The 27045-nt window shown below is 63.6% G+C and overlaps 2 protein-coding genes and 1 non-coding gene across 6 annotated transcripts in view; 1 reads left to right on the forward strand and 2 right to left on the reverse strand.

Moving 5' to 3' along the window:
• On the forward strand, positions 1-8420 carry STK25 (serine/threonine kinase 25). Of its 2 annotated transcripts, none has more exons than XM_045845664.1 (12): positions 1-243; positions 568-688; positions 3316-3546; positions 3878-3934; positions 4484-4592; positions 5275-5432; positions 5515-5700; positions 5809-5954; positions 6207-6321; positions 6474-6545; positions 7514-7650; positions 7874-8420. In XM_045845664.1, exons 2-12 carry the CDS (start codon positions 659-661, stop codon positions 7911-7913), a joined length of 1281 nt encoding a protein of 426 aa, XP_045701620.1. In that variant the 5' UTR covers positions 1-243; positions 568-658; the 3' UTR covers positions 7914-8420. The 2 variants fall into 2 exon arrangements, with proteins under 2 accessions (XP_045701620.1, XP_045701619.1); XM_045845663.1 differs by having other exon boundaries at positions 1-181.
• Positions 8421-8609: 189 nt separating this feature from the next.
• The window catches only part of FARP2 (FERM, ARH/RhoGEF and pleckstrin domain protein 2), an 81872-nt gene continuing 63436 nt past the window's right edge, over positions 8610-27045 (reverse strand). For 2 of the 3 annotated variants that reach the window (XM_045845660.1, XM_045845662.1), the window contains 11 exons: positions 23358-23595; positions 20678-20808; positions 17371-17439; positions 16479-16568; positions 11979-11999; positions 11686-11768; positions 10808-10926; positions 10399-10562; positions 9603-9710; positions 9281-9432; positions 8610-9089 (listed from right to left, as the gene is read on the reverse strand). In XM_045845660.1, coding sequence (XP_045701616.1) covers positions 9023-9089; positions 9281-9432; positions 9603-9710; positions 10399-10562; positions 10808-10926; positions 11686-11768; positions 11979-11999; positions 16479-16568; positions 17371-17439; positions 20678-20808; positions 23358-23595 — 1242 coding nt within the window. In that variant the 3' untranslated portion in view covers positions 8610-9022. The remainder of the gene's footprint in view (positions 9090-9280; positions 9433-9602; positions 9711-10398; positions 10563-10807; positions 10927-11685; positions 11769-11978; positions 12000-16478; positions 16569-17370; positions 17440-20677; positions 20809-23357; positions 23596-27045) is intronic. The other variant, XM_045845661.1, reaches the window with a different exon arrangement.
• On the reverse strand, positions 22695-22801 carry LOC123823283. The gene has a single exon (XR_006786514.1). It is a non-coding gene; the product is annotated as a U6 spliceosomal RNA (small nuclear RNA).

Genomic DNA, 27045 nt, shown 5'->3' on the forward strand with positions numbered 1-27045 from the left:
ACGTCCAGGCTCGGGGCGAGTGGAGAGACTCGGTGTCCCAGAGAGTCCCGCGCTGGGCCACGACGCCGCGCACCACCCTCGCCGTCGCTGCCGGCGGCGGCCTTTCTCCGGGCGACGCCGCTACTGCCGTTGCTTCGCGGGTTGAAGGGTCCGGGCGTCCCAGGGCGAGCGGAGACTGCGGGTGGGAGCCTGCGCGGGCCCTGCGGAGCGGGCCGGGGGAGGCCGGGATGGCGCGCCCCGGAGGTGGGCGCGCTGCCGGGCGAGCCCGCGCCTGGGGCGGTTGGGGAGGGGCCGAGCGGTGGGCGAGTGGGGCGGGGAAGGAGGGGCCGGGGACTGCGGTGGGAGGGGCTTCGGGGGAGCCCAGGGCGGGCGGTGCCCTAGGGGGTCGGTGGTCCCGGTGGGCGCGCTGCAGTGGGGTCTTTTCCCGGCCTGGGGGCTCTCCTGACTCCAGCGCGCCCCGCCCCCAACCGAGCTGGTTCCCAGACGGTCGGAGGAGGGGGCGGCCGCTCTGCCCGGGGAACCCGGGTGCTTTGAGTGGGATACCGAGCTGGCCTGCTCTCCCTGCAGTTGACTGAAGCGAGCGTCCGGGCTCCAGAGCTCCCGGCGGGATCCAGGGGCCTCCTGGGGCTGCACCGGATGGTCTGAGGGCGGCGCAGACATGGCTCACCTCAGGGGATTTGCCAGCCAGGTGAGGGTGGAGCTCGGGGTTGTGAGCGCACGCGTGCTGAGCCCCCTGGGACGAGAGCCCCGGCCGCAGAGTGGGTGCGGGGACATCTTACTGCGCCAAGTCTCTCTGGTACACGATCCCGGGGTTTCAGAGGAGCCCCCCAGGGTGTTGCACGTGTGGGCAGAGTGGGGGGCGGGGCTGACGCAGGGGGGCCGGGGTAGCGTTTTGTGGGGCAGACGCCCCAGTTCGCAGTTAGTGTCAGGATCGGTGTCCAGTGTGCAGAGACCCGTCCGGGGGCGCGGCGGGGCGCGAGGGCGGAAGCCTGGGCCTGCGCCTCGGACGCGAAGGTCGGAGTCCACACTGGAGGCTGGGCCTGGGCTGGTGTTACGCGGGCCATGTTGGGCTGTGGCAGGAGCTCTGGGGGACCCCCTCCCCGAGGGGCACTGGGGGCGGCTGGGAATGTGGTTAAGCAGCTGCTGCCCATGAGTCCATGTGTGGGGAAAGCGAGGCCCCGGGCGCGTTTTCCTGGATGGGAGGTGGTTTGCTCAGGCCCGGTGTGCTTACCTGGATGCTGCTTGCTGTCCGCTGGCGTCTTTGGCTGCTTGGGTCCTGTAACTGGTGACACTGGCTGACCCCGGGGACCCTCTGCCGTGTGCCCTGAGTTTGCCTGGAATGAGGACCTGCTGCTCACCACCCAAAGGGGGTTGTGTGGGCAGCTGGTGGTCTGTGTCTCCTTCCTTTTGTTATTTCAAAGCAGGTGTGATGTGATGCTGATTTGAAGTGCACCGAACCGTGGTGGTAGGTGTTCCCTTTGAAGTGCTGGCTCCTCGGGCAGATTTGGGCTGACTGCATCCAGGCGTGGGAGGGTCTCTGAGACAGAGTCCTCCTCGCCTCGGTACGAATGGTGTGAGGGGTCAGTCGGGACAGTGTGTGGGGGGCATGTGTCCACGTGTGGCCAGGGGGAGTGGGAGCAGGTGCAGCTCCAGACCCAGCTGCGCTCCTTGGGGAAACCGGGGGGGCCGCGCACAGCTGTTGGGCAGGGCACCCAGGACCAGCTGTGACCACAGACGGGGACGGGGGTCTGCTGACTGGTGCCGAATTACGTGATTTTCATTCGCACCTGCCCTGTGTCTCCGGTGAGTTACGGGACGAAGGTCCTGGGGGGGAATGTGTGCCCCCAGCTCGTCTGTAAGGGCTGCAGGTGCAGGTCCCACGGGTCCTGTGAGTCCCCCCCGACCCGTGTGCTGACGGAGATTGGCCTGGGTGCCCAGTCAGACTGCGGAGGGATGCAGGCGTGGAGGAGGAGCCGGGGAAGCGACCCCAAAGGAAGGAAGAAGCCCCCTCTGTCCTTTCAGGGGTGGGAGACTCCGCCTTTGGCCTTGTCGGAGGCAAGAAGCCTGACCAGACAGCACTTTCTCCTGCGATGTTGTCGCTGCCCTGTGGGGGGGTCCCCCACAGCCTGTGCTCCGGCCTTGGCCTTGCACGCCCCTCCTCCTTGCCAGCTCCTGCCCCGCCTGCAGGGCCAGAGTGGCTGGGGTGCTCCCTGGCTGCCGCCTGTCGTGTGGTGGGCGGCGACAGCTTGGCTTCTCTTGTTTTGTGGGGTGGCGCTAATGGCAGACACAGCGCCACACGGAGGACCCCCATCTGGCAGCACCAGGGCTGATTCGGAGAACGAGGGTCTTGACCGCCAGAGCCGGTCAAGTGACCCGAGCACGTGCCCAGGCCACAAGCACCCCCCAAGAGGGCAGCCCTTCACCCGGCAGGGCGGGGCGGGGAGGGGCTGTCCCTGCGGCTGCATGTAGCACCAGGGTCACACTCTGAGCTGCGGAGTGTGAGCGCTGAGTGTTGGGGTCCCCCTTCCCTGTCGAGCCCAGGCTCGAGCTCAGGGGTGTTTTGTGTTCTCCTCGAGGTGGAGGGGTCTGAGGGTGCTGCCCGGGGTCCCCGCGGGGGGCCGCGGTGGGCCAGACGCAGCTCTGGCCCTATGTGCAGAGCGAGTGAGTCGTGTTGTGAGCAGAGCCAGGCAGGGGGACGCGTCACCGGCAGAGGCCTGAGGGTGGTTGGGGGGGCCCCGAGAGCTGGAAGGGCAGTGGTGCCCAGGTGCTGCCAGGCCTCGGCCCCTCTGGGTCACCTTCTCTCAGGCCACCTTACAGGGCGAGGGGTTGTCCTGGCAGTGGCAGAGGACACAGGTAAGGGCACCGGCTGGCCTGGAGTCGCCGCATGGCCGGTGTCTTGCAGAACGGCCCCAACACAAGCTGGAGCTGGGGGCCGCCTGCAGGCGCCCATTCTGCGCTGTGGGAGGGCGCCGTCGGGGCCACGGGGGAGAGGAGCCGGCCGAGGGGCCCTGTCCGACCACAGTCCACACGTGGCCGAGGCCGAGTGGGGAACAGCGAGGTGCCCCACCCAGAGGGTTGCCGCTCTGTCCCCAGCAGGAAGGTGTCGGTGCTGACGGCTGAGCGGTCAGCAGGGTGGGCTGTGCACTGGTGAGAGGCAGCTGTTCTTCCTGGCTGGCGCGCCTGCCGTCCCTGTCCTCCGTGCCCTCTGCGGGTCTCCCCTGGTGTGGCGGGCATCCTGGGGCTTTCCTTGTGCTTGGGACCCGTGTCCCCGCGGGGCCGCCCCCTGCTGACGGGCTGCCTGCCCCGTGTCCGCAGCACCCACGGGTGGACCCCGAGGAGCTCTTCACCAAGCTGGACCGCATCGGCAAGGGCTCCTTCGGGGAGGTCTTCAAGGGCATCGACAACCGCACCAAGGAGGTGGTGGCCATCAAGATCATCGACCTGGAGGAGGCGGAGGACGAGATCGAGGACATCCAGCAGGAGATCACCGTGCTCAGCCAGTGCGACAGCCCCTACATCACCCGCTACTTCGGCTCCTACCTGAAGGTGCCGGGGCCGGGGCCGGGGCTCGGGGGGACGTCCGGCGCTCCTGGGGCCCGGTGGGGAGCCCCCTGGGGCTCAGGGTGCATGCGGCGTCGAGGCCGCGCTCGGGCTGGCCGGCCGGCCGGCTCCCACGGGCCCCTGGCGGGTGTCGCAGGGCGGTTCTGCCGCTGCCCCGCGCACCCGGTCTGTGTGCAGGGCTGCCGTCCCAGGTGTGACGGGAGGGGGCCGGGCCGGGCCGCCGGAGCCCCAGGGACGGACCCTGCCGGGGGGTGTGTGTCGTGGGGAAGGGGCCTCGCGCGCTGCCGCGGGCTGACCGGCGTTTCTCTGGCCCCAGAGCACAAAGCTGTGGATCATCATGGAGTACTTGGGCGGTGGCTCCGCGCTGGACCTGGTGAGGTGCAGGCCACAACCGTGGGCATCGTGCCAGGGTGCTGGGGGCAGGACCAGACTGGCGATTGCCGTGGGGTTGCCCCTGCGGTGGCCCCGGGCTCCCCTGGGCCTCCTCTGGGCCTCCTCTGGGCCTCCACCGGGCCTCCACCCCTCGGCTGCTGTGGTGCATTAGGTGGCAGTCAGGAGCCGGCTGAGCCCAGACCAGGTGCTGGTGTTAGTCCTGGGCCTCTCCATGCTGGGGCCCCGACACACGGGCGCAGGGGTGTGGCCAGGACCGCACTCCCGTCTGTCACCTTCACAGCAGAGGCCAAGGCAGCACGTGTGCCGCACAGACACCCTGACCCCACACACCTGACTCCCATCTGAAACTTTGTCTCCCTCCCAAAGTTGTTAGCGGAGTAGGAGGCCCTGCCACCCTCCCACCCACCCACAGGGCCACCCCTGGTGGAGAGGTGGTTGAGCTCTGTCCTTGGCGAGGGTCCGGGTGGGGTGGAGGCAGGGGTGGGTGGCCTGGGCGGGCGCCGCGGCCCACCGCCCCATCTCCACGCAGCTGAAACCCGGCCCGCTGGAGGAGGCCTACATCGCCACCGTCCTGCGGGAGATCCTGAAGGGCCTGGACTACCTGCACTCAGAGCGCAAGATCCACAGAGACATCAAAGGTCCCTCGGGGCGTGGCTCCCCTGCTGGGCCCCTGGGCCCGGGAGGCCAGGGTGTGGCGGGGCCTTGTGGGTGTGGGGGATCTGCAGGGCTCAGTGGGCCCGGGGTCTGAGCGCGACCGGCAGCTCTGCGGCCAGAAGACACAGCCCATAACAGGGAGAGCTCTCTTGGCACCGGGTCCGGTGTGGGGAAAACACCTACTGTGCGCCCAGTGTGGGGTGGAGGGACTTGACCGAAGCTGACAGTGCACATTCTTGTTTGTGTGAGGTGTGAGCTGGCCCTGCTGAGTGGCCTCGGCTGAGAGGCTGCCCGGGGACACTGGTGGGGCGGGGGCGGGGCTCAGGGTCCCCGCCTGCTGGGTGGTCTGGGAGACAAGGGCAGTTGCTCCGTTCTTGCATCTGCCACGCAAGGCAGCCCCCGGCGGGGCCTCGGAGCTCAGGCTGGGGGTGTGCGCAGGGTGAGCCCCTCACGCCGGCCGGTGCCCGCAGGCACTGCCCTGTGGCCCTGGGTCTGGGGGTGGACAGACCTGGCTCTGTCTTGGGCCTGCTGGGTGGACACGCCGAGGACCTGGGGGCGGCTCTGCCGGCGTCCCCAGGAGGCCCGGGGCTGCCAGCGGGCACATCCTCGGGGGTGCGTGCCGGGAGGACCCGCGGGTGACGACGCCCTGCATCCTGTGTCGAGCAGCGGCCAACGTGCTGCTCTCAGAGCAGGGCGACGTGAAGCTGGCGGACTTCGGGGTGGCGGGGCAGCTCACGGACACGCAGATCAAGAGGAACACCTTTGTGGGCACCCCCTTCTGGATGGCGCCCGAGGTCATCAAGCAGTCGGCCTACGACTTCAAGGTGCGCGCAGCGGGCGGGGGTGGGGGGACGGGGCGGGGCCCAGGGAGCCTCAGGCGGCGAGCGCCCGTGTGGCTCCGTGCAGGCCGACATCTGGTCCCTGGGGATCACAGCCATCGAGCTGGCCAAGGGCGAGCCTCCGAACTCGGACCTCCACCCCATGCGCGTCCTGTTCCTGATCCCCAAGAACAGCCCGCCCACGCTGGAGGGCCACCACAGCAAGCCCTTCAAGGAGTTCGTGGAGGCCTGCCTCAACAAGGACCCCCGATTCGTAAGCCCCCCTGGGCTGGGGAGGGCGGATCCAGGCTCTCTGGGGGCCCGTGGTGGGTGCTGGGGGGCGCGGGGCCCGCGCCCAGTGACTCACGACCGCCCCCCACAGCGGCCCACGGCCAAAGAGCTGCTGAAGCACAAGTTCATCACGCGCTACACGCGGAAGACCTCCTTCCTGACCGAGCTCATCGACCGCTACAAGCGCTGGAAGTCCGAGGGCCACGGCGAGGAGTCCAGCTCCGAGGACTCGGACATGTAGGCCTGCCGGTGCTGCGGGGCTCCCGCCGAGGCTGCGCCCCGCGAGGGCCCGCGCTCCGGGGCGGGGACCGGGGTGCTGGTGCTGGTGCCTGTGTGGCCGCCGGGCTGCTGCAGTCCGGGCGCAGCCCTAGCCAGCATCTGCGGCCGTGGGGCTGCCTCCGAGAGGAGCGTGGGTGCCGAGTGGCGTGTGCACCTTGACCCCTGCGTCCTGGCCCTCGGGGTGCTCGTGACGCCTCCCCTCCGCCGCAGGGACGGAGACGCTGAGGATGGCGAGCAGGGCCCTGTCTGGACGTTCCCCCCCACCATCCGGCCAAGCCCGCACAGCAAGCTGCACAAGGGGACGGCCCTGCACGGTCCCCAGAAGGTGGGGTCCTGCACGTGCGGGGGCCTGTCCGCTGAGGAGGCGGCTTGGGGGTGGCGCCCGCTCCCAGCCCCTGACCTTGTGCGCCTTTCAAGGAGGCCAGGGACGGGGCAGGGCCTCTGCCCTGCTGACTGGCTGTGGCCTTGCTCCTGCAGCCTGCGGAGCCTGTCAAGAGGCAGCCGCGGTCCCAGTGCCTGTCCACGCTCGTCCGGCCCGTCTTCGGAGAGGTGAGGCCAGGCCGGGGGCCCTGTGGGGCAGGGACCGTAGCACCTGTACACGGGGTTTCCGGATCCCTTGGGTTGACGGTGGTTTGACCCAGGGGCTGGGGCTTGGTAGTGGGGCTGGGGCTTGGTAGCAGGACTGGGGACAGCGGGGACGGCGTCCCTGACACGGCACTCTCAAGTTCCCGGGCCTGCCCGTGTCTCCTGGGGCCCCAGGGTGGCTTTGAGCTGCGCGCCCGCACACACACACACACACGGGTGACCAGAGGCACCCGAGAGGCCTCGTTCTTGGCGTCGGGCCCAGGGCAGGGAGGCTTCAGGGTGACTGACTCCCAGGTCTGTGTCACCTGTTGACGGGCAGGCGGCAGCACCCCAGGGGGACGGTGTCGCCAGGAGCCCCACGCCCTGGCCTCGGGGTGGTAGTCGGTCATGTGACCACTTCCCACCTGAGAGTAGCGCCTGGAGTCCAGGGAGGGTGGGCAGGGTGCGGCAGGGTGGCTGATTCTGTGGGCCGCAGGGGGACGTGTCCTTGGAGGCATGCAGACTCCCCCCGCTGACCCCCCACTTGTGTGGGGTTGAGGGGCATGGCAGGTACACCTGTGCCTAACGCCCCCCCCACCAGGCCAGGGGTTCCCACAGCTGGGGGCAGCCAGTGCGGGGGCCTGGGGTGGGGGGGGCATGCCCTGAAGCCCTGAGGGTCCGAGCTGGCCGTCCCACTGCGCCCTGCCCTCTGGGAGTTAGTTTCTGAGCTGTTCTCCCACGTCCACTGTGCCTGAGTCCTGAGCTGTCGCCCACAGTTGGGACGAAGCCCCGTGGTTAGCTGGGCCCGCCACAGCACAGGGGGCTGGCAAAGACCCCTCTCAACAACCAAGACCCTCGGGGGCTCGGTGGGGCCCCAAACGCAAGTCACAGGGGAGGGCCCAAGGAGCGTGCAGCACGAGCCCCCGGCCAGACGCCCGGCGGTGTGTCCCCAGCTCAAAGAGAAGCACAGGCAGAGCGGCGGGGGCGTGGGTGCCCTGGAGGAGCTGGAGAACGCCTTCAGCCTGGCGGAGGAGTCCTGCCCCGGCATCTCGGACAAGCTGATGGCTCACCTGGTGGAGCGGGTGCAGAGGTGAGGGAGCTGGCGAGGGCCCGGGGCAGCGCTGGGGGTTTCCCTGCTGTCCTCCCTCTAGAGGAAGCACTGGGCCTTTCCAGCCCAAAGGGGCCACACTGGGAGGTGCCCCTGCCCGCGCCCCAGGGCTGCTCTGTGCTGCCGGCCGCAGCCGGCGCCCCCTGGTGGCTTCCCGCGGGGCCTGCACCGGGGCCTGGGGCAGTGACGGGCAGGTCTCTTCCAGGTTTTCCCACAACAGAAACCACCTGACGTCGGCCCGCTAGAGCTGCTGTCGTCGGCGGAGAGGGGCGCGCTCTGCAGGGACCGGCTGACCAGCAGCCTCCGTGGGTCGGGCCCGCCCTGTGCCCGATGCCCCCTGCCCCCCCTCCCCTCCCCGCCCGGCCGCGACTCCCTGGCGGCAGAGACTCACGGAGGAGGACTGTGCGGCGGCACAACCCCTCGCCTCCCCGGGGCGGGCCTCCCCTCCCTGGGCTCGGGGGTGGCGGCTGCCAGGACGCGAGAGCGGAGACGGGCGGGCACACTGGCCTCCTCCCTCCGCCTCCCCCCCCCCGGGGCCCCCGATGGGGCCCCCAGTGGTCGTAGACTTGCCTTGTGGTGTGGGATCAGGTACCGTGGCTCCTCGTAAGTGTGCGTGTCAGCCAGAGCGTGTGCGTGTGTGTGCGAGACCTGCACTCCGTGCGTCCCCGTCCACTCTAAGGGGACGGTGTTAGTTTCCCAGAACATGGAGAGGCTCCTGCTGCTTTCAATAAAGACCCGCCTGGGGACCTGGCTGGAGTCCTCGCAGCGCACGGTGGCCCCAGAGGGGCCCGAGGTGGAACAGAGAGGCCGCAGGCAGGCGCAGGAAAACGCCGTTTATTTCCAGCCGCATGCGCACGAGCGCGGGGAGGCGTGCACGCCGACCCCACTGGTTAAGCAGCAGCAGGAACTAATAAATTAGCGGCCCTCGCCCTCCCAGGGCGCCCGGGCTTTGGTTTCCACTTCTCCAGAGGTATGTGGGGTGGGCACCAAGCGGCTTCTGCGGGACTTCTGTGCCCGCCGCCGGCTGACCAGAACTGGAGCACGGGGCAGCCAGGCCAGCTTGCAGCGGGGGCAGGTGGCTGTGGGGCGGCCCTGCGCCCTGCTCTGGGGGCAGAGGGCGGAGGAGCGGCACCAGCCTGTCTGCTGCCCGGGCCTGCGTGTCCACTTGCTTGTGTGTTCTTCCCGGGACCCCACGGGGCCAGCGACTGCACCAGGTCTTCAGGGGGACGGCATCCCTGCCAGGTGCCCCTGCGAGGCCACCCGGACGGCTGGCCCGTTGCTGGGAAGGTGGGATGAGCGGTTGTGGGGCCTGGGCTGGCCGTGCTGCTCCGTCCTCGTTGGGGCAAGAGGGGCGTCATGCCTCCTTGGGGGCCCCCGCCCGCCCGGCCGAGCTGCTGGCACGCTGGATCACCTCCATCCACCTGCGGGGGGGGGGGGGTGCCCAGTCAGCACACTCAGGACGCTCGCTTGGGAAGCGGGGCACTTTGTTGCCGTCTGACCAGTGGGCTTGCGCTCAAACACTCCCCGAGGGTGACCCCAAACACGGACTGGGTGGGACAAGACGGGGGCCGGCCCCAAGGGGCGGGAGGACCCGGCAGCCCACCGCCATTACCTCCCGAAGGTGTACTTGCTCTCGGCCCGGAAGAAGTAGACGTGGGATCTGAACTGCAGCTTGAAGACGTGCTCCTTGTGGATGCCGTCGGCCTCGCTGGGCACGCTCGCGCTGTAGCCCAGCAGGGGGAGGCTGGCCAGGGGGTGGTCGTCCTGGGGGGCAGGGGGTGGGCAGCACAGCTCCGCAGGTGCCCCAGCCCCTGCCCACCCCACCTGTGGCGGGGGGTCCCACGCACCGCAGGCCGAGGTGCCCGGGGGATGGCAGGGAGACCCCAAAGCAGGACGGGCGGTGCAGGCGCCCCAGGCCCCCACGGGCCCCCTACCTGGTGGGTTTTGTAGAAGAACAAGCAGAAGTTGGTGAAGACCACCCAGAGCTTCTGCCAGCCGTTGCTGTTTTTGAACTTTCTCAGCAGATACCCTGACAGCTGGTTCTGGAAGAGACGGAAGCGTGTCTGTCAGGGTCCCAGGACCCTGGCTCCCCGGAGCCACCCCCTCCTGGCTCCGTCCTCCCGGGTCTCCTGGGAGCAGGCGTGCTGAGGGCACAGGCTGACCCCTCTGCGGTCTGAGGGGCTCGTTGCCCCTACAACCGTCGAGAGTGCTCGGGTGTGGGAGGGGGGTGCTGCGGCAGACCCCAGGCAGCCGAGGCTGGACGGTCTTTTCACGTGGTTCGGGGGGGGGTGGGTAGGTGTGCACTCGGGATGAGCTCGGGCTGAGCTGAGGTGCAGCTTGCCCGGGGCAGGCTACCCTCTGCAGCGTCCCCTCCCCGGGCTGGTGCCAACGCCACTCCCCCCACGGCCACCCTAGGGTGACCCATCTGTGACACCCAGGTGTGTGCCGGCTCACGGGGGCACTCCAGTTCACATGTGCCCTGGGGGTCAGGCCCCACCTGACAGCTGAGCTTGGGGCTCTGTCCTTCCTGCCCCCCAGGCTCAACCCACAGCACGTAGGAGGTGACCCGAAGAGCTGGCGGCCAGAGCGCACAACCCCGCTAGCACTGGGGTGCGCACGGCCCCAGGGTGACCCTCGCCCTGCCGCCCTGGCCCAGCCCTGCCACCGGGGCCCCCAGGGCACCCAGCAGCGGGCGTGGGCCGAGGGTGCTCGCGCGGCCCCGCTTCGTACCTCGACCGCGGCACTGTGGTCGGCGCGGGAGACGCTGGTGTTGCGGTGCCAGCACACGTGCACGGTGGTGTTGGCCCGGGGCCGGCCCTGGCCCTCCCGGGGGCCGTGGGCGCCGTGGGCGTCTTCCTCCGACTCCTGCTCCAGACAGGCCTCGTCGGGGGGTCCTGGGGGAGACGTCCACCCTCTGCTCAGGGGCGGGCGGGCCGGCCCTGGAGGCGGGGCCCTGGGAGCTGGGAGCCGCCCCTTCACACCCAGGCCAAGAGCAGGCAGAGCCCCAAACCGCAGGGCGGCTGGGGGACAAGCCCACCCTTCCCCTGGGCGCGGTCTGGGCAGCCCCTGGTGAGCAAGTGCAGGTGGTGACCCGAGAAACCAGCTCACGGGGCCCCCGGGGGCCTCGTCCGGAGCTCACCGCGGGGAGCAGCACACATGGCACTGCCCGGCAGAGCCGGGGCCGCCTCCCCGCTGCCCTTGGCCGCATCGATGGCGCCGTTCAGGTCGTGCATCCACTTCTCCTTCTCCAGCCGGGTGCTGCGGGGGGACGGCAGGGGCTCAGAGCCGGCCCGCACAGCCTCTCGGGGGGGGGATGGGGTTGGGGTGCCTGTCCTGTGGGTCCAGGCGACCGTCGAGTGCTGCTGGGGGCTCGCCTGCACCCCCCAGCAGCACCTTCGGGTGGACTGGGGTGCTCTGCTGGGTAGCATGTTCCTGAAACAAGGTTTCTCAAGTCTCAGGTACGATACGGGTTGGTTGCTGGATCGCCACTAAGCTGCCAGGGTCTCCTGACCCGGATGCCCGCCTGAGAGAAGGGCTCCTGGGGGGGGGGGGGGGCTGATGGCTGAGGCCGGGCTGCCCTGTGGCCCTCGAGCCCAGGCCGAGCTGAGGCCGCCTCCCCTTGAGCGGACGACGTGGGAACTCGGTGCTCCGGAGCCTGCCTGCTTCCCACTGCACAGCCGGGGGCCCGGACGCAGGGGAAGTGTCGGGGCTCGCCCCCTGGCCGCTGGCACAACTTGGCTTCAGCGTGCCAGAGCGCCCGTGCCCCTGGCGGCCAGCCATCTCTGCAGCCCCGCTCCCGTCCCGCCCTGAGCCTGAGGCGCAGGGAGCAGCTGGGCAGGGCCGCAGCCGGTCTGGGGACAGACCCCCCGGCGGAGCTTCCCCCTAGCGCCCCACCGCAGGGGCAGCGGTGCCCACGGGGCACGTGCCGCCCCTGTGGCTGTGGAAGGGTGCCCCCAGACTGGGAAGCCCTGCTCCGAGGCCCCGGGCCCCCCGGGGTGCAGACCGGGAGGCTCTCACCTGGCAGCCACCACGACTGTTTTCTGAGCAGCGTAAATCGTGAAGCAGTGCGGCACCGACCACTCACTCTCGCTCTCTTCTACCTGTGGGCGGGGGAGAGGCAGCGGTCTGGGCCGGGAGCAGGGCCGGCTGGCACCAGGCCTGCACTACAACACAGACGACGTGGAGACTGTGCCGTCCAGGCCTACGCTGGTTCTACGGGGGGCTACGGGAGGCACGAGGGGTCCCCACGCCGTGGGGGGCACCGGCCACCCGGGCGGGTGAGCTGTGGGCCCCAGCCCCCAACTACTCACCGGTGGGTCCAGCACTATTAGCTGAAAACCAAGCACAGGAAGAAAGGTTGAGCGTTCTCGTTATTAACAAGGGAGTTGGACAATTCATTTCATAAACTTGTCATCAAAACCGCCACAAAGTCAAAAGAAAAACAGGGATCGTTTCTCTAAATGCCGAAGACAACGGCTAGAATCTGGAGTGTGACTTCCGGTGACACCTCTTAGAGTCGTCGGAAGGAAACTCTGATGGTGATACCGTGGTCCTTCTCAAGCCCGGAGCCGTCGGCCTAACCCAGGACCAGCCAGCGACCACCCAGCTCCCCGGACACACAGGTCCCCTGCGCCACGGAAGGGATGCCGGCCACAGCCCAGTGCTGGGCATGAATGGCCTCGAATTAACACGAGCAACGGCCAGCAGAAGGCTTCCCAGGTGTCAGTCTCCCCCTCAGTAAACACGTAATTTCCCATTTCAGTGGCGCGTCACAGTTCCGCCAGCAGACTGTGTGTCTGACGAAGGCCCCGTCCTGTTACGATGGAGCTGGAAAATGTTTTTTTAAGATTTTATTTTTAGAGAGGGGAAGAGAAGGAGAGAAACACCAGTGTACGGTTGCCTCCCGCGTGTCCCCTACTGGGGACCTGGCCCACAACCCAGGCCTGTGCCCTGACTGGGAATCGAACCGGCGACCCGTTGGCTCACAGGCCGGTGCTCAGTCCACTGAGACACACTGAAAAACGTGTGAAAAATTCTTACTGCCCAGTGACCACGTGGTCAGAGTGTCACAGTGCAACACATCACTCACGACTCTGTGGTGACCTGGGTGTGAACACACCTGCCAGTCATAGAAAAGTGCAGTAGTGCAATTATAACTTAATAATAGGTGGTTACTGGTCTCTGGGTTTACTATACTTTTTTTATACTATCATTATTTTAGGGTGTACTCTTTGCATGACTTAAAGCCGTTTACCGTGAAACAGTAGCTGTGTTTCACGCCAGCAGCAGCCTCCCACGTCTCGGGTGGTTTTGTGGGTTCAGTGGGGGCTGAGTGCACAGGGCTCGTGGGGTCCGCGGCCGTGCGCAGGGGTGGATGTCCTCCCCGGCCCCCGCGTGCACCCGGCACTCACGCACGGCCACCCCAGCAGCTGGTAGTCCTGCACGCCCGGCCCACGGTCGGGAGCCCCAGCAGCACTTAGAAGGCAGGCCTCGCGAGGCAGGTCCACCACTTCCTAATCTTTTTTTCCATTTGTATCTTTGATACCACGCCTGCACGGTACCTTTTCCGTGTTCAGATGCACAAACAGCCTTGCGCTGGCACTGCCTACAGGGCCGGTGGAGACCGCACGTCGGATCGGCGGAGGCCTGGGAACTGTGCGGGGGCTGCCCCATGTGGGTCCGGGCGGGTGCGCCTGGTGTTCCCACGACAGAGGCACAGGAGGAGACGTTTCTCCAACACACACCCCTGTCGTTACGTGGCACGTGAATGCAATATAATTTCGGTAGAAATCTCAATGTGTTTTTTTGAAGGGATTTGTCCAAATGACTCCAAAGTTGACTGGAAGAATTAAATACTTGAGAAGAAAAAGCAGCTTTTTAAAAAGGAGGGCAAATGAGGGGCTGTCCCACACGACACTACAGTCCAGGGGAGAGAGGACCGGTGCCGGGGCAGCGACGCACACCAGGGGCCTGGAGCGAGCCCAAGCACGAACCCCGGGGCTGTGGACGCGGCAGAGGCCGCCTTCGAGGCCACCGAGGAAACGGAGCGTCCGGCGAGCACCAGGAAAACCTGTCAGGACAGGCACTGAGCTCAGGCGGGGAGGGGGGAGAGGCCCGTCTCACGTGTTGCCTCGGCGGCCCCAAGCCCGGTCCGATGAGACTGCCGGTGTCCCGGCATCCCGGCGTGCGAGCCTCACCAGCAGGGAGAGCGCCGGGAGAGGGGAGCCTGTGAGACTCGGAGCTGGGAAGGGGCTTTTGTCGCAATTTCGTGAACGAGCACGAAGAGCCTTGACTGACAGGAGGAGAGCCTCTGCAGCTGCACATGGTCCCCAGGGTTCAGAAGGGGAGCAGGAGGGGCCTGGAAGCTGACCAACGTATCTGACCCCTGAACCTCAGCAGTCAGCACTCGCATCAGCCGAGTGCCCACCTGGCGCCGCGGCTCAAGTGTGTAAAACTCACTCACCAGCACACTCACTAACAACTTTGTTTCCTCCACACCCGGGGCATTCAGACTTGCAGCTTCGTGCTCGTGCGTTTCATAAATGAACTCGCTCCCGTTTCCACCGTGTGTGTCTCTCACTCGAGTTCAATGCACGGGAGTGAGACGAGGACTGAGGAACAAGCTCTGTCCGGGGAGCAGGGCCCCCGACTTGGGTCTCTCCCCATAACAGACTGACTGCCGGTGGCAAACACTGTGTTCTGATCTGTAACATTCAACGGAACATTTTGGGTGGATCAACTGAATGAGAAAAACGAAACCGTAAGTGTACTGGAGAGTAAGGTGACAAGGTAATCCCGGCACGGAAAGGACTTCCGGAACCCGCACCAAGGACAGAAGCCCTAAAGGAACACGATGGACAGATGCGACCACGTGAAAATGTCTCAATTCCCTCCGTCGACGAGAATGTGCCGGGTGCTGTTCCGGGAACAAGGCAAGCACGGTGCCCGTCTGGGTGGGTTTCAAGCCCACAAGGTAAAACCAAACCACGGGCAAAGGAAGAAGCAGTCACTGACGGAGGGTTGGCTGGCACCTTCGTAAATGATTCGCGAACGTGTATGGAAAGCTGGCAGACCGAGGAGACCTAGGCCACGGACCAGGAGAGCCTCCCAGAGGCAGCGCCGGGAGACCAGCACCCAGCCGGCTTGGCTGCGCCCCAGGGTGCCCTGTTCAGCACCCTGGGGAGGACAGGGTGAGGCCCCGGCACTCCCCGGGCCGGGCAGCAGGCGCAGCCTCCGACGTGCTGACTGGGACGGCCACGGAGCAGTGCCGTTCACACCGCACAACACCCACACGCCGCCTTTTGGAGTTTGTCTTGAGGACGTGGTGGGGGGGTGTGGAGAGGCACGCGGCGGTGCTATTGCTGGTTCAGAAACGCTGGGGGGTGCCAGGGGGTGCCGTGCAGGGGCCGGTCGAGTAAACAGGAGGCCATCACCTCCACGCGGTGAGGCGGTGGAGGGACGGGGGGGGGGGGGCGCGAGAGCACGTCTCGATGGCTCGCCAGGCAAAGCCCATGTGGGGCACAGGACAGCTTGTAAGGGTGACCAACTGTGGCGGCAAAGAGTGTCGGTCCCCGCGGGGAGCCAGGAGGGCACGCTGCAAATGCCGAGAGTGGGCGTTGCTGGGCGGGAAAGTTGTGGCTTTTCATTTTGCATTTTCAGTGATTTTTTCTGTAACGGACGTGTGATTTGTGAAAGCAGACTTGGAAACGGGGCACCTGCTTCCCGCGGCAGCAGGTGAGCTCCCCGAGACCTACCCTCCTGCTGGGAGAAGCCCGGAGGGACTCCGGGGCCGGGAGGGCGAGACCGCCTCAGGAGGACAGTGGCCGCACCCGGCGGGGCAGAGCACAGTCGGACCCCACCCACGGACGCCTGGACAGGAGGCCTGGGGGGGCCACAGGGAGAGGCACCTGCTGCGAGCAGCCGGACACGCTGGACCGACAGCCCCCCGTCCCCATGGTTCCCGAACCACAGAGGGTCCCCGGCGGGGGGGCAGACCCCCACGGGGCGGGTGGGGCAGGAGGAGAGCACGCAGGTGCCTACGTGAGGGTCTCTCCACGCCGCACACGGTGTCCTCGCCAGGCCACAGAACGCCCTGGCCGCAAAGGAGGCAGCCGGCAGACTAGATCACCTTCAAGTGGAGAACTCCTGCCGTCGGAGACGGGACGGCGTCGCGGTGCAGCTGTGGCAATGGGGACAGGTGCTCGGGTCACAGTGTGGGGGACGGGGCGCCCCAGAGCAGCAGGGCCGCGAGCAGCCCAGGCCAGCGCAGCCCCGTGGAGACGGAGGCGGGGGGCAAGCCGGAGGTCACACAAGAGAGAGACTCCCCGGCGGCCTCGCACGGCACGCGGAGGGGAGCGGCTGCCTGTGCTCAGGCCGTGCGCACGCATGTGCGCCAACTGGCAGTGCCGTGAGGGCTGGGGTGGCCAGTGTAGGAGAAGAGAGGTGCAGACGCAGTTCAGGGGAGCTCAAGCGCCACAGCTGCAAGGACGGGGGTTCGGTTTTCTCTGTCGACACCTGCGTCAGCCCCGCCCTCCTCGGCAGCAGCAGAGCGGCCCTAGCGCCTGCCCCGCCTTCCTTCGCACCTCCCACCAAAGGCTCCCCGGGGCGGCAGGTGGGCCAGGTGAGTTGGGGGCCTGTCCTACGGGTGCTGGTGGTGACCCCAGGGCTGAGTCTGGAGGGGCCGCGGGGGAGCTGTTTGAGCACCAAGAACAATGAGCACAACTGGTGAGAACACACCGAATACCCGGCAGGTGCCTCCCAGGCGGCCGGGCCGCCGACCCCCAGCGCCCTGCCGGCGCCCCCGCACTCACCAGCATGCCGCGCAGGGGCAGGAGGCCCCGGGTCCGGAAGTGGCTGGTCCCCGAGGCGCCTCGGCTGGTGTACAGCAGCATATCTGAGAACTGAGCCCGGCAGCTTTAGAGAAACGCACTCAACACACGCGGCAGGTTCCAACGTCCTAACTGCCAGACCAGCTTCACCTCCACCGGCCCTATGGGCTCATCGGATCTACCCGGCTTGCTAGAGATTTTTGGCAAAAGAGGGATTTTTTACTTCACTCATGAAAATTGTTCACGAGCGAACAGCTGTTTTTGAGCAGACGTGACTGGTAACCACACAAAGCAGCGGAAGCCTGGGGCCAGGCACCCCCGTCCAGGAGACAGAGGTCCGCTCTGTAGCTGGGTGTGGGGGTGCGGGCAGACGACAGGAGGGCCGGCGGCAGCAGGGCTCCCCGAGGGGCCCCGGCCCCCACCGGCCGGGCCCAGAGCTCGGCCCCGAGAGCTGGCAGCTCGGCGGGGCGGGCAGCCTGTGGCCGCGGGCAGGTGGGGTTGTCTCTCTGCTGGGCTTGCTCCTCCCACAGCCCAGGATGAGGAAGGCAGCTGACCTGGACTGTGTTGTTTTTGTTTTTATTTTTTCATTTTTAAAAAAGATTTTATTTATTTTTAGACAGAGGGGAAGGGAGAGAGAGAAACATCAATGTGTGCTTGCCTCTCCCATGCCCTCTACTGGGGACCTGGCCCACAACTCAGGCCCGTGCCCTGACTGGGAATTGAACTGACGACCCTGTGGTTCTCAGGATGGCACTCGATCCACTGAGCCACGCCAGCCGGAGCCCGGACTGCGTCCCGTGACCCTCGCTTGGCTCCTGCCCGACTCTGAGGCCACCCACCGGGGCCCGAGGGCTAGAGGTGCGGCCCCACCTACCAGAAAGAACATTCGCTGCTGCAGGCCCTTCCTGGTGAGCTTGTGAAGGCAGCCCTCGCGGATGAACTCCTGGAAGACAGCAGCGAGGCCCCTCGGTGCCGGCCCGGGGCGGCCTCCGCAGACGGCAGGCGGCGGGGCGGCCGGCCCACGTCGCCACGCAGCTTCTCATCCCCTGGGGAGCCCCTCCCGGGGCCTGCCCCACTCTCCCCGACACCCAGGGGCCCTCCAGGCCGCTCTACTGCCTCCCTCCTTCCCGCTCCTCTCCGCCACCCAGGTCCCGTCTGGGGGTCGGTTAACTCAGGCCTCAAACTCCGCTGAGCGCCCGGGGCCTTGTCTCCCTGAGGCTGCTATGCTGCAGGGGGCGTGTAAAGCAAAGGGTGCTGCTCTGACTGGGGAGAAGCTTCTGGAAGGTTCAGCGATGGACATGACATGAGTTCAACTGAGAAAACCCGGGGGGAGCGGAAGGGGCACACGGGGCTCCCACCGAGTGCTGGCAGGAGACCGTGTTCGAGGTGCACCACACAGGACAACGGCTTCCCAGCAGAGGCAGGGAGGTCCCCTGGGTCGCCACAGAAGGAGGAGGACGGGGCTCTGCCGCTCCCTCCAGAGCCTGACCGTGCCTCCAGGACCCCAGGGCATCTTTGAACTTACCGCCCACGTGGGCGCACCCAGCCCGGCCCTGCACAGAGGGCACCTTGGCCCCACGCGTCCACCTCGGGGGGCACAGGCGTCAAGCAGGTCCCCAGCCCCCACACCGATGGCGGGCACTGTGCCCAGGCAGTGCCGCGGACTTCTGGTGGGGGCTGTGCCTGGAGACCTTTCCCCTTCGCTGCTGCTTTCAGACGAGAGGGACCTTCGTGCCCTGAGCGCCCAGGCGAGGACCCAGCCTCAGTGGGTCTCAGAGGAACTGAGTGAAGCGCACCGAGGACGAGGAGGTGTCCTCGTCTGGCTCTCCCTCCAAAACTGCCCCCAGCCCCGCGCTAGGGGTCGCTGGCCCGCGTTGCTCCCACCAGGGACAGTCCCCTCCTGCGGCCGCCAGTCCAGTTAGTCGGCAGGTGTCCTGCCCTCGCAGAGCACGCTTCAGCCCCAGAGACCCGGGCACCCAGCAGCAGCCCGTGTCCAGCGCCCCCGCCCCAGGGCCGTGCACGCCAGACCCACGGGCATCTCCCCACTGCGCGCTCACCCCCCAGCCCCCCGTGGGACCTGCCTTGCCGTCTGCCCCCAGATACGTGAGCTGCTTCTGACCTTTGTACCTGCTTACGCACTTTCTACCTGGCTACCAACCCTTGCTCTGCTGAAACACTGGTGTGGGTTCTGTCTCTGACTGACACACACAGTTAACTCAGGAGACCGGGAACCCTGGGCCGTAACGTCAGGACCGGGGAGATCTGACTAACAGCAGCCATCAGGGCGGCAGCACAGCACCTACTGTGTGCAAGGCCCTGGCTGAGCAGCAGACATCAGTCCCTGTCAACCCCCGGGACTCCAAGAGGCGGGGCCCAGGCCACGAGCCCGTGGACAGCCGGAGTCCAGCCTCGGCTCCCAAGTCCACCCCCGGCTCTGAGGAGCTCCTCTTGTTTATTGGTCCCTTTAATGGCAGTTCCCGGGGGCCATCATCTCCCAGACACGGGGGGGGGCGGGCACCAGGAGACACAACAATGGTGTGTGACAAGAGCCCTGCAGACCCACGGGAGCTCGCAGCCGGCAGCACCACCCTCAGAGCCCCGCTGCGGAGGAGGGACAGCAAACAGGGCCGGGGCTGTCCTGGCCCCGGAGGCCCCAACTCCGGGAGGGCCTGCCCTCCCGGATATTTCAGTCCCAGTTGGTTTCTTCGAGCTCCTGGCCCCATGTCCTCAGCACCTTCTTCTCACAAGGCTAATGCGGAACGTACTTTGGGCAGCCACACTCCGCTACACGCAGCTTTGGGTGGAGACGGGCACCATCCCCGTGAGACCAACAGACACTTCTGTCGTGCCGACAGTGCTGAGTTCCAAGCAAAGGCACCCGTGCCAGGAAGGAGGCCGCCCGGGAGACACGGGACAGGGGGTGAGCTCTGGAGAGTTCAGGGATAAACCCAAACGGTGCTGGGGCAACGGGACAGCCACAGGGAAGAGTGAAGCTGGGCCCCTACCTCACACCACACACCACACACGAAGATGAACTTGAAGTGGGTCAGATGGGCACAGAAAACTGTTAGGAGAAAACACGGGTCAACTTTCTACCTTGGATTAGGCAATGGTTTCTTAGCTCCAACGCCTGAAGCACAACCAGCAACAACAACAAAAATAAATCGGGTTTCATCGAAGTTAAAGACTTTCATGTTGTAAATCCCATCAAGAAAGTGAAAAGACAGCCCACAAAACAGGAGAACATATTCGCAAACCACATTCTGGTGAGGGTCTGGTATCCACAGTAGGCCAAGAATCTCCCAACTCAAAGGAAGAAGACAAACAACCCAGTGACAGCGTAAGTCAGGGGTCTGAGCAGGCGTCTCTCCAAAGGAGGCCTACACACGGCCAGTAACACGCGGAAGATGCCTGACGCCAGCCCTCTGGGAAACGCAACCACAACTACAACGAGACGCCTGCCACGCGTACCCTCCAATAGCTAGAACTGAAGAGACAGAAAATGTGGAGAAACTGGGACCCTCGTAACTCCTGCTGGGAATGAAAAATGGTGCAGCCACGGTGGAAAACTAGGGCACTCCCTCAAAATGTTAAACACAGGCCTACCCCAGATCCCGGGAAGCCATCCCGCGCCCAGGAGAACTGAACACACTTGTCCACAGAGGACGTGTACACAGTGTTCGCAGCAGCATTAGTCACAGCAGCCAGCAAGGGACAGCCATCGCTGTCCACCGGCAGATGAAAGGCAAGCAGAATGTGGGGTGTCCAGAGAACGGGGCGCTATGCAGCCACAAAACGAACAAGGCGCTGACGTGCTGCAGTGTGGGCGAACCCTGAAAACACGGACCGGAGTGAAACCTGGACAAGGGCCACATCCTGTAAGATTCTGACGGTGAAAAGTGTCTACGTAGGGAAATCCAGACAGACAGAAAGTGGATTAGCAGCTGCCAGGGGCCAGGGACGGGGCTGGGGCTGGGGCTGGGGAGTGGCTGCTGACAGGTCTGGGGTGCTTTCTGGTGGGATGAAGTGACCTGGAACTGGACGGTGGGGATGGCCGCACAGCCCTGTAAGCGCACTAAAACCACTGTGTCGTGCACTTTGAAAGGGAGAGTTCTGTGGGACGGGAATCACATCTCAACCAAACCCATGACGTCACCGGCTCCGGAAGCCCCAGCGCTCACCCTGCCCGGGGCGACGAGGCTGTCTATGCCGACCACGTCCCGCTGCAGCTCCGCCAGCTTCTGCAGGTTCTCCAGCCGGGCGAGGCTGTGCTGGAGCGCGCCAGTCACCTCTGTGATGACCTCGAGGGCGTCTGCGAGGAGAGACCCACAGCACAGGTGTCTGGGCAGGCGCGCCGGAGGTGGCGTAGACCCCCCCACACTTTGTGACAGGAACTGGCATTTTACAAGTTGGTTTTAATCCAAAGAACATTCTACTTAAACTGCACCCATGGTTTCTGACTGCCAGGCACAGCAAGCGCAGGTTCTTGCGAATGAACCAAAACTTGGATTTGTTTGGCCCAAACTGCTGACTATCCAGCACGCGAGTGTGGGAAAGAAGGAACAGTCTAGATAGACTACTGTTATGAATAAAGCAGTATTTCCTTCACTATAGTTTAAATTTTAAATAATTTGCAACATTAACACATTTGTGATTCTCCTTGAATGGAGGAGATGCTAATCTTACAGGTCAAGCAGAATTATGGAAATTTAGAATCAGGAAGGAAAACATACTCAGACGAAACACCAAACCCGTCATTGAGAGTGGTCTGCAAAGCTCTGACCAGGCCACACTGGCCACAGCTGCTCGGCCAGACCTGGTCCCGCCCCCAGGTGCAATGACCACGCCTTCCTCATCTCCTTGTCACAACACTCATGGGGACCCTGCCACCAACTGCCTGGCCACAGCCCCTCGAGGTCCCAAGGGCCACAGGAGATGTCCAGCCCCACCCAACTCCGTGCCTTCTCGGCTCCGGCTCCGTGTGTCTGGCAAAGGGAGTGCGGTAATTGAGGGCTCCCGTCCTCGTCGGCAGAGGGGAACACGCCTGCCCCACAGCTGTAGGAGGATGAAGCCGGGTGAGGAAGCACACGGGGAACTGAGACGTTGTGAGAGCCTCCGTGATGCCACCCACCACAGGGGTGGACACCTGGAGCTGGCTCTGTGCAGACTCCTGACCTCCAGCCCCTCGCTGGCCTCACCACCTCTCAGAGTCCGAGAGACACGCCGTAGGCAGAGACTCCCCGCTCTGCTTGTTCGCGGCAGGCTGCTTGGCCCCATGGGCCTGCCCTGGACGGGCCCCAGTGCCACCTCGCCCTTGGGTGCCGTGTGTGTGGAGTGCAGGGCTGGAAGGTCCGGCTGCCACGTAGGCTCCACGTGGCCCTTGGCTGGCCCTGGAAGCTGCCAGACCTGACTCAAGGCTGCCGCACGCAGTGCCATCCACGCCTGGGTCTCCACGGGGCAGTGGGATGTTGGCAAACCACCCACAAACGCTTAGCACCTGGCCGGCCCAGGCACGGCCCTCAAGAAACCCTTACTGATGAAGGATAAAATTACGATGCGTGGCCAGCTTCTCTAAGCCCCAACCTAAAGGTTCAAGCTCATGCTCTTGGGAAGACCAAAAGGGCTGGTAACATCTGCACCCAATGGGCCTCTTCCTTGGCCCTGTGGGTGGGTGGGTCATGGTGGGAAGGGGTTCCAACTGCTGTGGTCAGCTGAGCCCTCCAGAGACACTGAAGCAAACGTCTCAGCTGCCAGTTATCAGCACCAAGCTGGGTCAGCAATTTACAAAGCACTTTCAGAAACGCAGCCTCATTTAGCTTTTGCATCAGCCCATGAAATGTGTTTTACTGATGAGGAGCCTGAGCAGTATGTGTGCCCAGCCCTCTCCCTGGCCTGGCCCCCCTCCCATGACCTGGAGAGGGGGCCCCTAGTTCAGGAGAAGGCTGACACAGGGCAGCATTTTAAAGGTGCTGCACTTTTATTTCTGTGAAAAGGCTTGGAAAAGTTTTTTGACAACTGTGTCTTTTCCTTTTTAGCAAACATGGAACACTTGCTTTTAGAATGAACAAGAGAGTTGTCAACATTGTATGATCCATCTTGTTTCTCACACATCAGAAAGCATCCTGTTTATGCCCATTCGTGACTATGGGAGACCAGCTAGAGGAAGTGCAAGTCTCTCATCTTCTAGTGTTTTAAAAAAACAATATGGAACCCTTCAAGAATTCGCATGTCATCCTCGTGCAGGGGCCGTGATACTCTTCTCTGTATCGTCCCAATTTTAGGGCATGTGCTGCCGAGGTGAGCACTCATCTTTCACTTTTAATCATGATGGTGAATTCACCTGTAAAAACTTTCCAGTAGATGGATTTCCCATGCTGCATTTATCCCACAACTAGAAGTCATCTTGTAGGTTAAAAAGGTCAGTGTCTGTTTTGTTCCTTCAACACAAAAAACGACAGACTCCATTTATGTCAGAAGCTTCTAACTGGCCACCCTGTTTGAGGTTTAGAGCCCAGGCTCCCAGGACAGAAATGCCTACGGGTAGTGGGTCAGTCCAACCACCAGTGCACTTGTTGGGGGCTCTGCCGTGGTCACAGTGTCCATTCCCTGTGACCTCTCTGGGACAGTCAGAACCCTTCATCACACTCCTCAGATCTGGAGCAGAGAAGGGCCTTGCCCAGGGGTGGGGTGCTGAAGGACAGACCCTGCTCAGACCCAGGGCCTGCCTGTCTCCATTAGCCAGAGGCGGGAAGGCGGCCCTGGCCAGCTCTGACCACTGCACACTTGGCCCTTCCACAGGGGACCTTGCCTTCAGGTCTGCCGAAGCCGCTCCCACCTCACAGCCCCGCGGGCCCCACTCACCACGGCAGTCGGCGTAGTCGCGGTGCCCGGGCGCGTAGTACCCACACAGCCGTCCCAGCAGCAGGCGGTAGTGCACCAGCCGCTGGATGGGCTTCAGCAAGAACATGTTGAGAGGCAAGTAGCAGACTTTCTGGAGCTCGAACTCTTTGTACACTGTCTCTAGCTTCTTACAGCGTTTGGTCGTCTTTTCCAGCTCTGTCAGGACCTCATCGTGCCTTTGGAAGTAGCCAGTAAACTGCTGTTGAGGCACAAAAGGGGGCCTTTAGGTTAGGGCACCTGGGAGCGGGTGTCCAGTTGGCGAGCAGCCTGTCTGGTGTGCCCAGTGCGGACGTCACACCCAAGCTGGAAATAACAGGGGACTTTCCAGTCTCTGCGGAGTTCATCCTGCCCCACCTGAGACTCCACACAGGGCTAGTCCACAGCAGTCACCACCACACTCACTGCTGAGTGGACAAAGGGCTTTCCCTCCACTTGATTTTTAAAAATTCTTTAATTTTAGAGAGAGTTAGGGAAGGAGACAGAGAGGGAGAGGTTGACGAGAAAGAGGAACATCAATAGGTTGCCTCTCGCATACCCCCAACCAGGGACTGAACCTGCAACCCAGGCCTGTGCCCCAACTGAGAATCAAACTGGTGGCCTTTCTGTTTATAGGGCAATGCCCAACCCACTGAGCCACGGCGGCCAGGGCTTCCCCTCCGACTTTATATGGAGACCTGAGGCTGAGAGGGCTGCACGCGCCTCCTGTGGCTCAGCAAGTGAGCTCGGGGCAGGGAGCACACACACCCTGAGCCAGCTCTGCCTCAGACCTCGGAGACACTGCTCTACACACACTCCAGAGTGCAGCCAAGCGTGTGTCGACCCAGTTGTCGGAGAGAGGGGTTAATTACTCCTGACATTTTCGCAGCACAAATCCAAGTGTGTACAGGTAGGGACTTGGAGTGTTTCACGGTCATATTAAACTCAACTTGTTCCTCCTGTCTAGAAGGTTTCTAATATTAAATCAGTGTGTTTTAATGAACATTACAGATGACCCTTGTGGTACTTGACAAAACAGATTTATGTATATTTTGATTTTAAATTTCTGTAAGTGCTTTTGGGATAGGTAGAGCTTAGTAATGAGCCACCTAACTCAGAAAATCAAACATGTGTCAGGGTAAAAAATGGGGCTCTGAGCAGAAGGGAGCTCGTCAAGCAGGGTGATCTGAAGAGAAGTGAGCAACCCTGCAGATCCCTCAGGTTTCTGGGCACGGACTGGGGCCTGGGAGGATGTCAGGATCTGGCAGGGTTGGGCCAAAGGTGGGATGGGCCTGGGGCGGAGATGGCAGCCGGCCTGACTGGTGAGGACAACAGCGAAGGCGTGGGAACGTTGAGTGATGCAAGCGGGTGGGAGACGGAGACAGGAAGGCCCATCCCAGGTCTGTTTAGGAAGAGGAACACCCTTGGGCAGTGACAGCATCACCCGCTGGTTCCGGCACCTGTGATAACCTGTCCTGACGAGAAGACATCTCGCTTCCCCCACAGTGCTGATCTTGGGCTACCTAGAGTCATTCCTTTTGCACTTTCCTTGGTACATTCTTTTCACAAAACTAAGGCCTCTGAGGAAAATCCCTGACAACAGCCTTGACAGGCTCTGGGTGGCTGCTTCGGGCTGGTGAGCTCAGCAACAGTAGCAGCCACTGCACAGGGGCCAGCCGGGTGCTCGGGCCCCTGTGTGAATCACAGCACGGGCTTCGGGAGAGCCAACCTCAGCACATGCTTCCCCTCTGATGTGGTGCTGAGGGTCGCAGCTTCCCGAGGAGAAACATGCTCCAAGGGGAACACCATCAGGAGGGGAATGTTGTTCTGAGGAGAATGCTACTGTTTTGAGGCAAAGGCCTTCCTGAGGGGTTGCTGCTCAGAGGAAACAGCCTTCTGAGGGTGATGCTATCCTGATAGAAATGCTGTCCTAAGGAGAATGCTGTCTTGAAGGCAATGCTGTCCTGAGGAAAAGAATGCTCTAAGGGGAGTGCTGCCCTGAGGGGAGCATTGCTTTGAGGGGTTGCAGTGCTCACAGGATGCTACCCTGAGGGAAGGTTGCTCTGAGAGAGCACTATTCTGAGAGAAAGGAGTTTCCGAGGAGGACCCTGCACTGCGGTGAATACTGCTCTGAGGGAGAGGCTGTCCTGAGTGGACCGATGTCCTGAAGGAACACTATTCTGAGGGGAGCACGACTCTGGTGGGAATGATATCCCGAGGAAAATGCTGCTCTGAGTATAACGCCACCAGTCTGGGGGGACACTCTTCAGAGGGAACAGCACACTGAGAGGACTCTGTCTCTAAAGTGTAAAAACTAGATGGAAGCACTGTCCTAAGGGGATGTCTACTCTGAGGGGAACACCATCCTGTAAGGCATGTCGCTCTGAGGGGAAAGGCTCCTGATAGAAACGGCTTCCTGAGGCTGAGGCTGCCCGGAAGGGAATGCTGTCCTGGTGGGTATCCAACCTCAGAGAACACTTATGGGGAACCTTGCTCCGAGGGAGATATTGTCCTTACAGAAATGCAGTCTTGAGGGGGAACGCTGCTCTGAGGAGAATGGAAGTCTGAGTGGAACTGCAGGCCCCGAGGGGTCAATGCTCTGAGGAGAAAGCTGTGCTGAGAGGTACACCATCCTGAGAGGAATGCCCTTCTGAGATTGCAGCCTTGAGGGGAAACGCTGCTCCTAAAACACTGTTCTAACGGGGACACTGTCTAGAGCAAATGCAGCTAGGGGAGGAGCACTGTCCCGAGAGGAACACTGTACTGAGGTGAATGATACTGAATGTTCTCAGGGGAAGGCAGCTCTGAAGGGAACCCTGTCCTGACTAATGCTGCGGAGGGGAAAGCTCTCTGGGTGGGAATGACGATGCTCTGAGGGGATCGGTGGTCTCCGAGGAGTGCTGCTGTGGGGAGAACACTGTTCCCAGGGAAACTCTGTCCTGAGGCAAATTCCATTCTGAATTCCGTGCCCTTCTCAGGGAAATGCTGACAGAAAGGGAACAATACCGTGAGCGGGATGTTGTCCTAAGAAAAACATGGACCTCAAGGGAAAGCTGCTGTGAGGTCAGCAAAACCCTGACGTGAACCCGACTGAGGGGAACACAGCTCTGAGGGGCGCTGCTGCTGTCCTGAGAGGAAGGCTGCCCTGAGGGAAATACTGTCCTGAAGGAAATGCTGTTGTGAGGGGAATACCGTCTTGAGAGGGACACAGCCCTGAAGAGAATGCTGTCCTCAGGTGAATGCTGCCTTGAGGGGAATGGCTGTCCTGAGGGGGACGCTGCCCTGAGGCAAATCGCTGTCTGGTTGGGAACACTGCCCTCAGGGGATGCTGTTTAAGTGGAATGCTGTCCTGAAAGGAAGGCTGCCCTGAGGGGAACTGTAACAGGGTACAGCCAAGAGTGGGGGTGGGGGGGGGGCAAATAGGGATTTGGAATAGGGTCCAGAATTCAAGGTGTCCAGAAAATATTAGAAAAATACATATCTTCACCCCACCCCCAACAAGTCTGAGCTGGGGATGGGACACGTGGAGCAGGGCCACTGAGAGCTGTTTTGCACAGGCAACAGCTTTGCAGCTGACCGCTGGCATGGTCGTTTAACACATCTACAGCCTTTAACTGGTTTCATGGATATGTTAAACAGCTGTGGCCACGCTTTGAGCCAGAGGCATGGGAGT

Source organism: Phyllostomus hastatus, unplaced genomic scaffold, assembly GCF_019186645.2.
Source record: "Phyllostomus hastatus isolate PE091 unplaced genomic scaffold, TTU_PhHast_1.1 phas_contig_477, whole genome shotgun sequence".
Taxonomy (NCBI): domain Eukaryota; kingdom Metazoa; phylum Chordata; class Mammalia; order Chiroptera; family Phyllostomidae; genus Phyllostomus; species Phyllostomus hastatus.